The sequence below is a fragment of the Nicotiana tomentosiformis genome, chromosome 11 (genome assembly GCF_000390325.3).
Source record: "Nicotiana tomentosiformis chromosome 11, ASM39032v3, whole genome shotgun sequence".
NCBI classification, from domain to species: domain Eukaryota; kingdom Viridiplantae; phylum Streptophyta; class Magnoliopsida; order Solanales; family Solanaceae; genus Nicotiana; species Nicotiana tomentosiformis.
The window spans coordinates 49,434,686-49,452,897 of NC_090822.1; the positions used below are offsets into that span (position 1 = coordinate 49,434,686).

An 18,212-nucleotide genomic window follows, 5' to 3' on the forward strand; every position below is an offset into this window, starting at 1 on the left:
GTCTATTTTATATTCCAGACAAATGTTGTAGTAGTAATTCTCATGTACTTGTGACACCGGATTTTGGAGGTTTATATTTTTCTCGTGGTTGTATTATGTTATGATTTCGAGTTTATATTTCAGACGCATTCGAGCATTTAAAATAATAACATCCATACTTTTTATGAAAACAAATGATTTTCACTCCTTATATCTTTAATTATTTTGAAATGCATTTTCGATGTACTATTGACGTATTGATTTAAATGTTGGCTTGCCTAATGGTATCATTGGGTGTCATCACGGCCTACGTTGGCTTTTGGGTGGTGACAATTTTGTATCAGAGCACTAGGTTCACTGAGGTCTCATGAGTACTAAGAAAGTTTAGCATAGTCTTGCGAATTGGTACGGAGACGTCTGTACTTATCTTCGAGAGGCTACAGGGCTATTAGGATAACTTCCCTTTCTTGATTCCTTATCATGTGAATTGATTTCGGTTGAAGCTTATGTCATCAACTCCTTCCTACTAAATCGTATGCGATTTCGAGCATTCAATATTACTTGGGCACCTACGAGTTATGGAGATTCTACAGATATGGTGCAGGATGTTTTTCCCAGCGTATGCGAGTGAACTTTTATCATATCTTTGTGGAGGGGCATTCTGTCATTTCAACCCAGTGTTAGTGTTGCCCATGGTTTTGAGGCTTTACATAGTGTACTGTGAAGTTCTTGCATTGTTATTGCACAGTGCCGGTGTAAATCGTATGGTGCTTACTTATGTGTTACGGTAGTGGATGATTCGGGAGGAGGATTATTCGGTTCATGATTGGGAGTTTCAGCATTTAATTTCAGCAGAGGAGAGGCAATTGGACTATGGATGTTCAGGCGTTGATTGACAGAGTCGCGAGGTTGGCCATTTACCAAACTGGTGAAATTATTATTTAGGTTGTGGTGTCGTTGACCTTGTTTGAATGTATTATGGTCCATCGGAGCGATGCTCTTCATTTTGGTTTCCTTTAGGGCACGACATTGTGAAATTATACCTAAGAAGCAGTAATCAGAGATGGCAGTGTATTGTGACTTCAGGGTCGGATCGATGTTTCCAACGTTGATGGCCCAAGGGAGATGGTCCTTAAAGAGGCTTAGAGTTGATGTAAATCTCTTTGTCCGGGTGTTGTAATGACCCGATCGATTGCTTTGTCTATTGTATCCATGTTCCCCTATTTATTGTCTCTTCTATGTTCATTTGGTTATGTGACTTGCCGGGGTGGTTGGTTTGGTACTGGGGTTATTTTGGAGTGAATTTGGGACACTTAGTCTCAAAGTTGGAAGCTTAAGTTTGAAGAGTTGACCGAAGTTTGACTTTTGTGTAGACAACTCAAGGATGGAGTTTTGATGGTTCGGATAGCTTCGTATGGTGATTTTGGACTCAGGCATATGTCTGGATGTCGATTTGGAGGTCTGTAGGTTGGTTTGAGGCTTTTTTGTGAAAGTTGGAAAGTTGAATGTTTGGAAGGTTAAGAGGTTTGTCTGAGATATGACTTTTTTGATACCAGGAGTTGGAATAGGTACGTTGTGTCATTTATTACTCGTGTGCAAAATACGAGGTCAATTAGAGTTGGTTTGATATGATTGGGCATTAGTTTTTGAAGTTGGAAGTTAATTAGTTCATTAAGCTTGAATTGGGGTTCAATTCATAATTTTGATATTGTTTGAAGTGATTTGAGGTTTTGACTATGTTCGTATCGTGTTTTAGGACTTGTTGGTTTGTTTGGATGGGGTCCCGGGGTCCTCGGCGGTGTTTCAGATGTTTATCGGATCATTTTTGGACTTGGTGTGATTGCTGAAGCATTTGGCTTCTGGTGCTTTCGCAATAGCGGTGAGTATGGCCGCAGATGCGGCACCGCAGGTGTGGCGTTGTGTACGCAGATGCGAAAATATGTGGAGGTTGGGAAGACCGTAGATGAGCATTCATATTTCATAAAAGCCAGTAGGTGGTCATGCGTTTCAGTGGGTCTGCGCCAAGTGTCTCACCGGGCGCGGCAACCAGAGTGGGGCGACCCATTTTGCATGTGGAAGTGGCGTAAATTCCAAGGCTTGGAAACAATATAAAATGATAGTAAGGCTCTTTATCTTTCATTTTTAGAAGTATCGCCAGAGTAGGTCCCCTCAAAATACTCTCCACGTCCCTTTAGAATTTCCTAGTGAATTAAGGCAAAGTCGAAGGTGAATCTGGATTTTGCAAGATTTAGCTTTAAGGAACTTGGAATCGTTACTGTAACCCTCATCATCTGGTGGAAGTGATTTTGAAGACTCATTAAAGGCAAAGTTAACCACTATAGGAGTGTAAGTAGATCTCCAACAAGGTATGTAGGGCAATCTTCTTTCTTGGCATGACTTAGTGTATGTCTCTCCTTCTTTCTGAATGACTCTTGTACTGTAAGGTTTAATAGTTCTAATCCTTTCAATGATGTTATCTTGCTCTTGCGCGTCCTTGTTGGTAGCATGTCTTTTAAGTCTACATTGTTCCGGTTGGTATCCTGTGGTCGAAAAGTATTTTAAAGTCTACATGTCTTTTAAAGTTGTTATCTCTTGAAACTTCTACTACATTGCACCTATATATATATATATATATATATATATATATATATATATATATATATATATGTATATATTTATATATGTATCTATCTTACTCTACCCAATCGTGCTATAGTCGGTTAGATACGACACCTATTGTGCAACCACTGATCAGTTGGGTATGTTGAGACATGATATGAGATATTATCGAGCCCATGTGTGGCCGGGTATGATGATGTGTGATGTGAGGCTACTGAGTCCTCTTGAGGCAGTTCTATTGCGATCAGATATAGCCGAGACTTCCTAAGGTCGGGTACACCCGAGTCCTCTAAGAGACCGAGTATGGAATGGTGAAAACTTTCGCCAAAGTGTGGCTGTATATATATATATATATATATATATATATATATATATATATATATATATATATATATATATATATATATAGAGAGAGAGAGAGAGAGAGAGAGAGAGAGTATCAAACAATGTGTGGCCCCAATGAGAGGCATGGTTTTACAAAAGTTTGCATGCATTTACGACCCATGGTCCCTAGTTTTTCCACAGTTTGGTTTACGTCCCCGACAGCGTGTCTTCTGTGTTCAGGTTGGAATCACGTACTCACATTTCTTATGCTATGACTTTAATTTACTTGTACTCCTTAGTCTTACATACTCAGTACATTATCCGTACCGAAGCCTTTCCTTTTTGGGCGATGTGTTCATGCCCACAGGTACAGATTGACCCATTGACACCCATCGCTAGTAGGCACACGATTCAGCTATTGGTTGTTGCTATCCACTTCTTTGGAGTATCTATTCAGAGGTCAAAAGGTACTGAAGCATATGTCATAAATGTTTTGGGTACGGTGGGACCCTGTCCCGATCAAGTTGTGTAATATGTATTACTCTTTCGGTACTCTTAGAGGCTTGCAGACTAGTGTTAGTGTTTGGTTGCATGTAATGGCCGGCTATGACTATGTTAGTGATAGTGATGATCACGTATAAAATGCGAATGTTTCTTTTGCTAATCAGTTGTACTCATTTTAAATTTTTGTAGTCGTTACTTGAAGGCCTCAAAGGTCTAGACTTTTTATGAATAAAAATTTGGAAGAGCATGTGTTGGTTCGCACGAGCCTCCGGGCATCGTGTGCCGGTCGCACCTCCCAAGGTTGGGGTATGACAAACTTGGTATCAGAGCAGGTCATGTCCTAGAGAGTCTGCAAGCCGTATCTAGTAGAGTCTTGTTTAAGGGTATGTGGTTTATCATACTTATAAGCAGGAGGCTACAAGATATTTACGATGAATACCCTTCTTTCCGAGCTAGATCGTGCAATAGAGCCGAGGTCATATGTATTAAGTTCTAATTTCCATCTTGTTTATATTAGTAGCGATGCCTACCATGAGACGTCAAGCACTTGTTCAGGGACTAAATAAAGGAGCATGCTAAGGTACCAGCCAGGTGCCACCTGCCCCTATGGGTCAACATGGACCCCATGCCGAGGTTAGAACTCAGGTTTCGGAGATAGAACCACTAGCCCCGGATCCACCTAGAGAAGTTAATGCACCCCCTATTCCTCCCCAGTTGTTCCCAAGAAGAATTTAGACATGAGAAATGTAGTGCAACTGTTGACTCAATTAGTGGCCTCTCAAGCCCACCGTCAAACCCTCGCCACCTCGAATAGAGTGGTCAGCACGAGAGTTCAAGATTTTATAAATTTGGACCTCCCCGATGTTCACATGAATAGACCCCAACGAAGATCCCTAGAATTTTCTAGACCAAATGTAGGGAACCTTACGAGTTATGCATGTCACCGATATAGAGTCTGTGGAGCTTGCCTCATATAGATTGCGGGATGTTGTTGTGACTTGGTATGAGACATGGGAGCGGTCTAGGGGACCTTTTGCCCCACCAGTTGGATGGAAGGAGTTTTCTGAAGCCTTCTGTAAGGCCCCGTAAAAATTTTACCTAGAACCCGGGGTTTCGTGATGCCAAGGTAAGCTTATGCATTTGATGATTGTAGATATGGGCTTTTTGGGTTGAACAATGAGTTGGGGAGTTGAAGAAAAATTATTGCAAATCATGGCATTTATGTGGTCCATTATGCGACCGCAGATCTACTCCGCAGATCTGCCGCGGAGTGAAGCAGAAAAAAGGGCCAATTTTGGAGGTTGTTTTGCGGTCAACTATGCGACCACATAATGTTTTGCTGGCTGCACAACCATCATAGAACCAGCATGAGGATTTTAGGAGGGAGACCAAGTCAACACAGTTTTTGGGATCGTTTCTGCGGTCTATTTTGCGAGTCGCAGACCTGATCTGTGGTGCACTCTGCGACCGTAGAGTTGAGTTCGGAGGGTCCATTTTCTGATTTTTATAACCTGACCCCATTTGATTAAAATCCATTGGGTCTCATTTAGAAGGAAAAAATCTTCCATTATAGAATGAGGGGAGTGCTTTAGAGAGAGAGAGAGGAGGAAGCCCCAAGTACTTTGTTCATCAACCCTTGCTCAAGTTTTGAAATGCAAAAAGGAAAACTCGTAAGGTCTTCATCCAAGAGGTAATGTTCCATACCCTAGTCTTCAATTTCGAGTTTGGGTAGAATATGGGTAATGGGGAGTGTGATTCTTGACTATGAGAGTGTTATTTATGCATGCATGTACCGACAAGGGTCGTGGGAAGGTTGTTGAGCTCAAATGGGTAAACATTGGGTTGTGGGATGAAGGAATCCACCATAGAAGAACCTTGAAATCATAATACACACCTAGTGTTCGATAAAATGCTGAAATGAGCTGAACGCCCGAGTATATTCCTAATTGTGGTTCAAATTTGTCATGTATCTAATAGATTGAAGTCGCTAGGATTTATGGAACGTTGTAATAATTTAAGGAAAAGCTCAAGGGAGGTATGATGGCTAAACTCCTCTTGTAAAAATCAAATTCCATGATGTCCTCGTAAAAGGCGATTATGGTTTGTTCAATTTCTTATTTCTCATGTTCCGAGTTCTTCCTACTAAATTTGATTATTCTAAATATGTGTTGTGTTGAAAGATGTATGTACTCAAAATATGTTCCAAATGTTCCCATCATATCATGATTCCCTCCGAGAATGTAATCTAGTATAACCAATGTATTAAAGGTGTTGTGATTTAAAAATCATGTTTCAATTGCAAGTTAGTATGCCTAATTGTGGAAGAGGAACTAAATGTGATTATGACTCTTATTGCTCATAAATACACTTAAAGTATTGATTTGAAATTCCCTTATTGTTGATAATCCATGATGATGCTTGAATGTTATGGAGGTTAGTATGAAATATGAAATACGACCGACGTGCTGAGAATGATATTACAATTGTGGCCACAAGTGCCAATGAAATGGAAAGATGTGTGAAAGATTATGAAATAAGCTGAAAATCCTTTAAATAATAAATGTTTTGGGAGTATCGTTTAGTCACGGAGGAAGGGTAGGTTGAAGTAACCTCACCCCGAACTTACGCGTGCTGGTGTAGGAGTGATTAAGGGGTAAAATCCTCGTGTTGATGTGATGAGATCGTTTCCCCTTATATGGGATGAGATTGATGTGTTGAGATATTTCCCCTTAAATGGTATGAGATGATTGCTAGCGGGATGTGATGTGATGTCGACCCACACGATAATGTGGTGAGACGGCTTAGCCGATCAGGCTACGATCGGACGTCATGCCATGCACATGGTGGTGTTATGAGTGGATGTCTAGGGTGAGATGGCTTAGACGATCGGGCTGAGATCGGACTCCGTGCTTTTTAGCACGGTGGTGTATCATTACTAAAGATCTCCCAACTCAAAACTATTGAAACTTACTTGAAATTTATCTTTCTCCTAACTTTGCACTTTAAAATTGTTTGAGGTTCTCATTAATTCCATGTTTCCTTCTCATTATACTGTTACTCGTTCTATTGAGAGGGAGTTTAGTTTTACATACTAGTACTATTCTATATGTACCAACGTCCCCTTTGCCGGGGGCGCTGCATCTTTAATGGATGCAGGTGATTCCACAGCAGGCGGTCTTGATCAGTGATAGCTGTACATCCTCTCCTCAGCTGACTTGGTGAGCCCCACTTCATTTCGGGGTCTTGTATCTCTGGTCTTCTATGTATAGTGTTTTGAGGTATAGCTGGAGCCTTGTTGCCGGTACCATCATACTACTCTTTTGTATCTACTAGAGGCTTCGTAGACATAGTGTGGGTTGTATCATTGTTTTGGGAAAGTTAAACTAAAGGTGTTGTATTTGTATCACATGTTCCACTTCAAACTATGAAAGTGTATGTATTTTGAGACTTATAAATGTCGTAATTACTGGTAATGAGATGGTGTTGTTCACATGACCTCTCATTATCCGATTAATGAAATATATCTTCACTTTGTTCGCAGGTGAGTTTGGGTAGAAGGCATTGTATAGGCTTGCTTGACTGGGGTATCTCGATTGAACGCTGGTCGCACTCCCCAAGGTCGGGGCATGACAAGATTGGTATCAGAGCCTAACGTTTTTACAGTATCCTAGGATGTCTCGAAGCCGTGTCTAGTAGAGTCCTTCTTATCGGTGTTGATATGCTCAAACTACACCTAAATAAATGGTGTAAGGCAGTCGATGTCAAATATAATAACCCAACTAGGTTGGGGTCGAATCCCACAGGGAATAGGTGTGAAAAGTTTATTTGAGTAGTATGAAACTTGATTTAAGTCGTAATTTTACTCCGTTAGTTTAAAAAGATTGTTGTAATTGTGAATTGTCAAGAAAACTATTTTCTTAAGGGAATGTGATTAATTTGATTAAGAAAACCAAGGTTGTGTCCCCATCAATGGAATGCAATTCTATCGATGTTAATATGATATATTTCTAATGGAAGGTCCTTTTATATGGAAATGGCTCCTAAATGACTGCCCTATATTTCCCAATAAATAGGTAGTATTTCCGCTTTATGATTTTCCCAAATATAAAAGAGTTACAATTGAGAACGAGCAATTTATGCCAAGTAGAACCCACTTATCCCTAAACGATTCTATTAAACAAGGTTTAATGCCTTAAGTTCTTGCTTTTCAATTCTACCAAACCCTAACCCACTTTTTCAAGTGAAGATAGAGTAAAACGACACTAGTCAATGTTTGCAAGCATCAACAATAAATGAAGCATGAGAAATGAATAAATATCAACCAACCATTATATATATATTCAATGGTAAACACCTATTAACATTACACCCATTTAAGGTCCACAACATTAGTATTTAAAGTTAGCTACTCATACTAGAATACAAGAACAAAGTAATAAATAAAGTCAAAAAGCTTTCAAAGAAGACAAGTCTTAGAGTTTCTCTTCAAAAGCTTCCAAAATAATGATGTATTCAATGCTCTAAGTGTAGCCTCTTTTTCAGACAAGATGGGACACAAAAACCCTAGCCTCTTTTTTAGACAAGATGTTCATCGCATTTTGGTTCTGCGGCCTGCATATTGGTTTTGCGGCCGCATATCGTACCGCAAACTCATACCTTCTGCATTTATACGATCACTATGCGGTCCGCATATGAATTGTGCGATCGCACAATGAATCGCAGATTCGACTCTCAGATACTGGGATGGTCTGCTTCACTCTGTGATGGGTCTGCGGTCTGCACATCACTTTTACGGTTGCAGACCTGCCGCATTTCTACCTTTCTATGAGTTTTTGTCATCTTTTTCCTGTTCTTGGTTCTTCAAGTCCAGTTTCCTCCAAAACGCCTAAACTACATGAGAAATGACTTATAATGCTTTAAAAGATGAGCTAAAGTCTATGTAATTAGTATCAAAAGTGCCGCATTTCTACGGCACATCAACACCCCAACTTAGACTCTTGCTTTCCCTCAAGCAGTGACTATGGAGGTGCTGACTATTAGCTAACAAGCATGTAACTTCTTTTATTCACCCTTCTCTGAAGACAAAGATCATTTAACAGTTCGAATAATCAGTTTGTGCGCGTCGAGCCTCAAGAGCAATGACAGAGTGCTACCCATAGCTAGATATGCACTTGTACCCTACTTCAAGAAGCCTAACTTATGCTAAATCTTGCTATTCATGTATTCTCACATCAAAGAAAATCCCCAACTCAACAAATATGTATAGGGGATACAATCAAACACTCTTGCACTTAGAAAGAAGGCTAAGTTCTACAAATATCAGTCCATATGATTGACCTTATTTTAACTCATTGCTACCTAAGGAGCAATTGGTTATAGATCAAAAAGGACTTTTTAAGGGTTATAGTGTAGGCTTCAGGACGGGTTGGATGAATATTTGGGAATATAGTGATTGTACCCTCCTTGAACGCTACACGCATGTTTTTTTCTTTTTGCACTTTGCTTCTCTTTTAAACCACATAGCCCTTGTTGACCTCTAGTTACCAACATAGAACCACCTCAAAGTAACTCTCTAATATTTGCAAGATTCCACAATTTTTTTTTATACAAATATACAAATATTTTCTTTTGCTTTTCTTTTGGAGCTTGAGTATCTTCATATAAACAACTTTGAGGTATATGCTTCTACACACAATGTACATCTTCACTATTTCCCAATTAATACCAACACCCCCAACTTAGGCTTTTAGCCTCATTCTCAACATTCAAGGAGGGACAAGTTCAAAAGAGGGAATTATTTCACAAAAGGGTAAAGGTCGGTAATGTAGTAGCCAAATAAAAGGATAAAGGCTCAGTGGGGGATAACTAGGATAATAAATGCACCAGGGAGGTCAATTTGGTCAAAATTTAGTTAGCAATCACAAAGAGAGCCTAAGATAATTTCGACACCCAATCATCAACCTGAGATTTGCATCGAGAAATCAGTTGGGCAAGTTCTAGACATTACAAGTTGAGCACATGCATTATTTATACAAATTCTGACCACTCACGATGCATAAACGGCTCGAATCAGCATAATTTCAGCCCTCAAGTGAATACAAGGCAATTCAAAGCTTCATCACGTAATATTTGAGATTCTAAGTAAGCACAAAGTCAAAGACCAAGCCTCAATTTCACAAGAATGACTAACTGTTTATTTATAAAATTTGAAGGGTGCAATTTATTCTACAAAAAATTATCACATGCTTGAATCTAGAACAAGCACCAAACAAGTCAAAACGTTTTATGCTATGGCCATGGTTCTACTATTACACCCTTCGAAAAGAACCCGGCAAAGAAAAACCATGGGGGATTCATTACTATATACAAATCTACACTATTAAGACTATGATTTTATCTACAGGTTGCAAAGGTTGACTACCCCACACCCAACCTAAGAGCATGCATTGTCCCCAATGCATTGATAAAGTAAGATCAAAGTTTAGGGGCTTCTTGGGGCGCACTAGGCGCTTGGAGGGGTATAAATATATGAGGTGGTCGTGGGGCCGGAAGCTGACACTGTGGAGGCAGTGGGTGGATCCTCTAACTCAACAATGGGTTGAATATCTGAGGTGGTCATGGGGTCGGGACACTGTGGAGGCAGTGGGTGGAGCCTTTGACTGGACAGTGTTGTCCAAGACCAAAGTAGGAAGCTCCGCCAGTTACAGAGCCGGGTCCTGGACCTGGGAGCTGCTGGCCTCACCCGATAATGGCTATGTGGTCATGGTGGTAGCCCTGCCAACCATATCTGCAAGGGAGTGTGTGATAGATGTTTGCACATCCACCTCCTCCTCACTTAGTTCCTCTATAGAAACGGCAACCCCCTTGCCTCTGTTATCCCTCTGATCATCACCCTCCTCAAATATCCGCTCCTCATCTGTTTTCTCACGAGACTCTCCAAATTCCTCATCAGATTGATAAACGGTGTGTGCAACTGAACTCGAAGCTTGTGAGATGTCAGTACCATGTGCCTCCTAAGCTGACAGGATGTTTGTGAAATCCTGATCAAGGTTGGGTACGTGGGAGGTGCCAGTGCCCTGTTCCCCTTCCACCAAAAGAAGGTTGGTCAGGTCAAACTCCAGTGTCTGCATCTTATGCAGCTCCAACTTGAGCTCAACTACATCCTTTTTGAGTTGAGGCATATCCCCAACTCCACCTCGCTCAATCTTCTCAAGGCAAACTTTAAAGTGCTTGAGTCGGTCTTCATATGATAGATGTTGTTTTTGAAGCTCACTTACTAAGGTTTGGAACAGGGCTAATGCTTGCCGGATGAGCGATGTAAGTTCTTTTGTCAGTTTGTCTACTTTGGCATTGGCATGTTGTGTTAGTAGACCAAGCTTGGAGAGTGCAGGCAGTGAGATAGGTGGTGCCGCAGTGGCTAGTCTGGGAGTAGATGTGGAGGCAACTGGTGCTGAGGAAGTGTCTGGCACTGATGAGGGAGCAGGTGATGCTGAAGCAAATGAGGCAGGAGGGAGAGTAAGTGATTGCTCTGGTGGATCTTTTTCCACCTTCTCCAAAGAATCATTGTGTCTAGTTTGGGGAACAAAGGAACCTCTGCTTCTGCACAATAGGCATGGATTAAGCACGGGAAAGGGCGCGAGGTTTCTTTTTGGTTTGCCCGAACCCAATCTCAGGGAATATAACCTGTCCCAAATCAATTTTGATACCCGACATGATGCAAGCAATGAGGATCGCCTTCTCTAGACTAATGTCGGTCTCATTTCTCGTAGGCATTATACGAGAACAGACAAAGCTTAGCCAATGTTGACCTTCTTGAGTGAAATCCCTCTTGTTAATCTTCTGTCGTGGTGCAATCCAGGGTGGAGTTCCCTTGGGTATTACAAAGGCTACCCAAGCACGCTCAGATTCCTTATTTGAAATCTTTGCGTCAAATTCTGCCATGCTTGGATCCCAATCTTTGGAATATGCATCATTGATTGAGTCGGGATCACAGTGTATTTCAACTCCTCGTACTGAGACAGAGTTCAAATATATACGGTTGCTCTTTTGTTCTGAGTTCCTGGATGTAGCATATGCAGCGTAGAATTCCCTAACAAGTATCTCGTTATACTCTCATGGAACCTTCGTGAAGAACTCCCACCCCCTCTTTTGGATGTTTTCTAGCACATGGGGGTAGTGTTCTTTAAGACCATTCAAACTCAGCTACTTTTCTTTGAGGATCTTTCTTTTTTCCAAGCCATCTCTATACAAATTCCAAGAGCCGGTGATCCCAAACCTGAGATCCTCACCCCTCTTTCTGTGTGCTTCGGCCTGGAGGTCAACTGGTGGCACAAGTTCAAGCTATGCCTCCTCCTCCTCAAACTGGGAGGTAGGCTCAGATGAATTTCTAGATGTGCCAGGCCATTTTCATTGGGATTGTTGTGATTGTAGGCGTATAGTTGCAGCCCATCTCTTTCCTCGAGTGGTGGGTGTTCGCGATGCTAGGGATTTCTTTGGTGCCATTCCGGCCAATTAACGAGGAGTTAGTACATGGTAGGGCATGTATAACATATGACACAGAAATGATAGACACAGAATGTTCTGCGCATAGTTATGCGATCATAGAATAACTCTGCAGACCGCAAACCACAACGCAAAATATAATCAGCAGAAGCAAAAACAAATTATGCGGGCCGCAGAAGTGGTCGCAGAACAAGTTTGCGACCGTAGATGGGTCACAGTTTGAACTTTGAACTTAGCTTCATTCTGCTTATGTCTGTGTCCATTATGCAGTCCGCAAACCATTTTTGCGGCCGCAGACTCAACCACAAATTGGTTTCTACGAAACTCCCAAGCATACAGAATGCGATGACTCTATGGACCGCAAAGATCATCTTCTCCACCAAGAAATGTGGAGAACTCACCAACAGATAACATTTTACAATTCATGTTTTCTATACTACACAGCTAATGCATAATTTCAAGAGATAATTACCCAGCAAATAACATTAGATCAATTTTAAGTACCACCCATCGATTTCCACTGTGTATTTCCAAAAATCACTAAACCCTACACTCAAATTAGTAAGTCTAACTCTAACCCCCCTGATTTTAATCGGCCCACAGCACATATTTCCCCCCAAAGTCGATTCCCAGTACAAGAGACAAGAAGTAGGGTAAAGAGAGAAAGGTCACATGGATGATATGGGAGAATGAGGTGGGTTAAAGCATACAACAATATTTAAATCAACTGAGCAAGAGGGGGATTGGAAAGTCACATACCAGATGTCAGAAAATAAAGCAAGGCACTTTGGTGTGAATCATGTGAGCAAGGTGAGCCTTTCTTCACAAATTCCTTTTTTTCTCTATGTTTTTGTTTTGTGTTTTATTTTCGTGCATGGGCGTGTAAAATTAGAGATGATAGACAGAAATGAGAGAGAAAGGAAATAGGGTTTAATACCTGATTGTTTTGCGGTGAACTTACCATCACATAATATATTATGTGGTCGTATATGTGTTTTGCGATGGATTAGTACCTGGGTATTGTGCAACAGATGTGCGACCAACTCTGCGGTCGCAGAATAATTCCGCGGGCCGCAGAAGTTGAATTTTCTCTGCATTTTTAAGGCTCAATTTGAATGGTGTTCTACTTGTGTCTGCGACTATTATGCGGTCCACAAACCCTTTATGCGGCCTCATATGTTTCCGCAGAACAACAGCTGAAGCGAATCTTGCTTTCCTTAATTTTCCCTATGCCTTTGCATCCTATTTCTTTGTATTTTGGGTAACCTTCATTCTAACACACACGTCAAGCTATTCAACACTTACAAATAAACCTACCAAAATAAAAATCTAACCAAAAAAATGTTACCAACGCATGGGTTGCCTCCCAAGAAGAATTTGATTTAACATTGCGGCACAATGATGTAGCCCCCATTTTGGCTAATCAGTGGTGGGGATTGGTGCAGGACCATCCAGTTGTTCTACCAGTTGCCTTTCTTCAATGGTTCTGAGGTAATACTTGACCCTTTGGCCATTTACTTTGAAAGTTCGAGTCCCGTCCTTGGATTCTAATTCAATAGCGCCATAGGAAGACACACTCACGACTTTGAATGGTCCAGACCATTTGGATTTGAGTTTGCCCGGAAAGAACTTCAATCGTGAGCTGAAGAGTAAGACCAAGTTACCGAATTTGAATTCCCGCTTCAAAATCTTCTTGTCATGAATAGACTTCATTCTTTCTTTATACATGGCTGCATTCTCATAGGCATGGAAACATAACTCTTTCATCTCGTTGAGTTGTGTCATCCTTAGATTAGCAGCTTTGACCCGGTCAAGATTTAACTTTTTTAATGCTCACAAAGATTAGTGTTCAAGCTCCACTGGCAAGTGACAAGTCTTACAAAAAACCAACCGTTAAGGTGAGGTGCCAATGGGTGTCTTAAATGTCGTTCGATAAGCCCACAATGCATCATCTATATTGTTTGACCAGTCGGTCCTGTTTGCATTAACAGTTTTTGCTATAATATTTTTTATCTCCCGGTTGGAGACTTCAACTTGATCTCTTGACTAAGGATGATAAGGGGTGCCCATCTTGTGGTTAACTCCATATTTTTTAAGCAACTCGGCAAAAGCTTTGTTGCAAAAGTGAGAACCACCATCACTAAGGATGGCCCTTTGGGTTCCAAACCGAGTAAATATGTTCTTCTTCAAGAAGGCAGTTACACTTCTTGCCTCATTGTTCGGCAAGGAAATTGCCTCGGACCTATTTGGAGACATAATATAATACCACCAAGATATATATCATGCTGTAAGAGCTTACGAAGGGACCCATGAAATCTATCCTCCAATAGCCTCGCCATTGGCGTCACACATGAGTTCAAATGGAAGAGACCAATCGGGTGTGACAATAATAGGTGACGTGGTGAGCCTTGCTTTCAATTCCTCAAAAGCTTTGAGGCACTTCTCATCGAACTAAAACGTAGCATCATTTTCAAGATGCTTGCACATGGGACTTGAAATTTTTGAGAAGTTCTTGATAAATCTCCTATAAAAACCAGCATGCCCCAAAAAGCTCTGAACACCTTTGACCGAAGTGGGAGGAGGAAGCATGGAAATTATCTCAATCTTTGCTCGATTAACATCAATGCCTTTCTAGGAGGTCTTTTGGCCAAGGACAATACCCTCGTCCACCATAAAGTGACATTTTTTCCAATTGAGCACAAGGTTCGTCTCCTCACATCTTTGAGAACTTGCCTAAGGTTGTCAAGACAATTCTCAAAGGAATCACCAACTACAGAGAAGTCATCCATGAATACCTCTAAGAAATCCTCCACCATGTCCTAGAAGATTGACATCATGCATCGTTGAAAAGTAGCTGGGGCATTGCACATCCCAAATGGCATTTGGCTGAAGGCAAAGGTCCCATACGGACATGTGAATGTCGTCTTCTCTTGGTCCTCTAAGGATATGTTGATTTGGTTGTAGCCAGAGTAACCATCCAAGAAGCAATAAAATGACCTTCCTACTAGTCGATCAAGCATTTGATCAATAAAAGGCATAGGGAAATGGTCTTTGCAATTAGCACTATTGAGCTTCTGGTAGTCCATGCAAACTCTCCATCCAGTCACCTTCCTCGTTAGAATGAGTTCATTTTTGTCATTTTGAATCACGGTCATGCTTTCTTTCTTTGGCACACATCGCACCAGACTCACCCAAGGACTATCGGCAATGGGGTAGACAACTCCGGCATCCAACCATTTTATGATTTCTTTATTCACCACCTCTTGCATGGAAGGATTTAACCTCCTTTGATGTTCCATACTAGGTTTTCTCTCTTCCTCCAATTGTATCTTGTGCTCACAAATTCCGGCATGAATCCCTCGGATATCCGCTATAGTCCAACAAATAGCTTGTATGTGCTCCCTAAAGGCCTCCAACAAGTGTTCAACCTGCACATCATTCAACAAAGAAGAAACAATTGCGGGTAGAGTTTCATTAAGGCCAAGAAATTTATACCTTAAGTGCGCTGGGAGTGGCTTGAGCTCAAGTTGTGGCGGCTCGACAATTGAAGGCTTAGCGGGGGTGACTCTATTCTCTAAGTCAAGAGAAAGCTTCTTTGGTGCATAAGTGTAGGACCCAAGCCCTTCCAACGCATTCACCGATTCCATGTATCCTTCCATGTGCTCACAATCAAAATTCACCAAAATAGCCGTCAATGTCTCACCAAGGCATTCCTCTTCCATTTTCACCTCGGCGGCATCCTCTACCACATCAACAACATTAATGACTAAGATGCTCTCGAATGCATGTGCCAATTTCTCGGTGGGGAGGAAAAACTTCCCCACTTTCACAATCACATCATCAACTATTCCTACCGGTCGCTTTATAGAATGGTCGGCCATTTGCAACCTCATACTTGTAGGCCTAGGTATTCCCAATCCCGATTGCTTGTAAATAGCAAGGGGCATTAATTTGATTCTAGCCCCATTGTCACAAAGGACTCGAGCAAACTCACGCAATCCAATAGTGCATGGAATGGCGAAAGATCCCCGGTCCTCTTTCTTTTTGATGGCGGTTGTTGCAATGATGGAACTAACCCGGTGGGTGACATTCACCACTTCATTCTTGGTGGTTCTCTTTTTAGTGATCAAGTCCTTCAAGTACTTAGGAAAACCTGGCATCTCTTGGAATGCTTCCACAAATGGAATATTCACCGATCATTGTTTTAAAATGTCATAGAATTTTTCAAGTGTGCTATCATTAACCATTCTAACTAGTCTTTGAGGAAAATGAGGGGGAGGTCTAGGAATTGGTGCTAGAGGTTTTGGTGCCTCTATTACCTTTTCCTTAACCTCTTCACGTCTCACCACTTGAGAGTTCACCTTCTTTGGGAGTTTTTCATTTGCAACAACATTTGGCACCTCAAGTTGTGCCTCAACTTCTTGTTCCGAATCTTCCTCTTCGACTACTTGTTCATTTTTACCTTAAAGTATTTTCCCGCTTCGAGTTGTAATGGCAATACAATGAGAAGTTGGGCCACTCCTACTACCTTTTGGGTTTATAAATCCCTCATTTTCATCTCCAACTTTTGAATAGATGTGGTATGAGAACCCACAAGCTCGGTCATATTTTTCATTGAAGTGTCGGATCTCTCTTGATTTTGCAATACACTTTCAAGCATGCTTTCCAACTTGGACTCACTTGAAGAACTCTCCTTTCAATGTGGAGAGTTAGAATATTTCCCCTTTAGTGGAACATGGGGGTTTGAACTTCGATTTGAGAAGTTGTTGTTGTTATTACTTCAATTTCCTTGATTTGAACTACCTTGGTCGTTTCGCCATTGTTGGTTACCTTGCCCTTGCAGGTAAGATCTCCATTGGTGTGGTTGGCCGGAACCTTGGTAGGGTGGTCTTTGATATCTTCCTTGTGAATTGTTGACATAATTTGCTTATTCATAGTCCTCATTTGACATTGGTTGCACATCTTCCACAATATTCACTTTCTTTGTTTGGCTTTCAGTGAGCATTTTTGTCAACACATTGATATTGGTATCAAGCCCGATAATTACTTGATCTCTTTCTTGGTTCTCCTTAATTATGTTGTTCAAGGAAGGAGTACCATATGCAATTCCACCTATGGTGTCTTCCGAGTTACAAGTTTGGTTATGTTCGGCCATTTTGTCGAGGATTTGTGTGGTCCTTGCAAATGTTTTATCCATAAATGATCCATCTGCCGTATATTTGGCTATGGATTGATTCATAGGATCCAAGCCCATGTAAAACTTCTCCAACAAAATATTATCCTGAAAGCCATGATTCGGCGACCTCACCAAATATAGCTTGAATCTATCCCATGCCTCATGTAGATGTTCCCCCCGATAATTTCTTAAAGAAGAAAATTTTATCCCAAAGCTTGGTCTTTTTGCTTTGTCGGAACCATTTTGCTAGGAAATCTCGGACAAGTTCGGGCCAAGTGTGGATGGAATTAGGTAGTCGATTTTGGATCCACTGGCTTGCCTCTCCAGTTAAAGAGTACTTAAACACACTCAACCTTAGGGCATCATCCAAGACATTATTCTGCTTGTGCATTGCACATACACCCAAAACATTTCTGAGATGTTGTGTAGGGTCATCATCAGTGGAATTTTGGAAGACCCATCCGCCTTTAGCATTAGGATTAGAATGTGTTCCACTTTGAAGGTAGCAGCATCAACTCTAGGAGAGACAATGGCATTTGTATCCTCAATATACTCATCTATATCCGCAAACACATTCTCTTCGTCCGGTTTGCCCATGTTTACCTAATGACACCAAGCAAAGTGTGATTGAATAGAAGAAGATGTAAAGTAAAGCACACACTAATTAGCAATTTCAAAACTGTATTCCCTGGCAACGGCGCCAAAATTTGATACGCTCAAATTACACCTAAATAAATGGTGTAAGACAGTCGATGTCAAATATAATAACCCAACTAGGTTGGGTCGAATCCCACAGGGAATAGGTGTGAAAAGGTTACTTGGGTAGTGTGAAACATGACTTAAGTCATAATTCTACTCCGTTAGTTTAAAAAGAGTGTTGTAATTGTGAATTGTCAAGAAAACTATTTTGTTAAGAGAATATGATTAATTTGATTAAGAAAACCAAGGTTGTGTCCTCATCAATGGAATGTAATTATATCGGTGTTAATATGATATATTTCTAATGAAAGGTCCTTTGATATGCAAACGGTTCCTAAATGACTACCCAATATTTTCCAATAATTAGGTAGTATTTCCTCTTTATGAAATTCCAAAATATAAAAGAGTT

The 18,212-nt window shown here is 40.9% G+C and overlaps 1 protein-coding gene across 1 annotated transcript; it reads right to left on the bottom strand.

Moving 5' to 3' along the window:
* Window positions 1-13,347: 13,347 nt before the first annotated feature.
* LOC138901411 (uncharacterized) lies at window positions 13,348-14,744 on the bottom strand. The gene is made up of 2 exons (XM_070189172.1): window positions 14,646-14,744; window positions 13,348-13,749 (listed from the first exon to the last, which is right to left on the bottom strand). Exons 1-2 carry the CDS (start codon window positions 14,742-14,744, stop codon window positions 13,348-13,350), a joined length of 501 nt encoding a protein of 166 aa, XP_070045273.1.
* Between the last annotated feature and the right edge of the window lie 3,468 nt (window positions 14,745-18,212).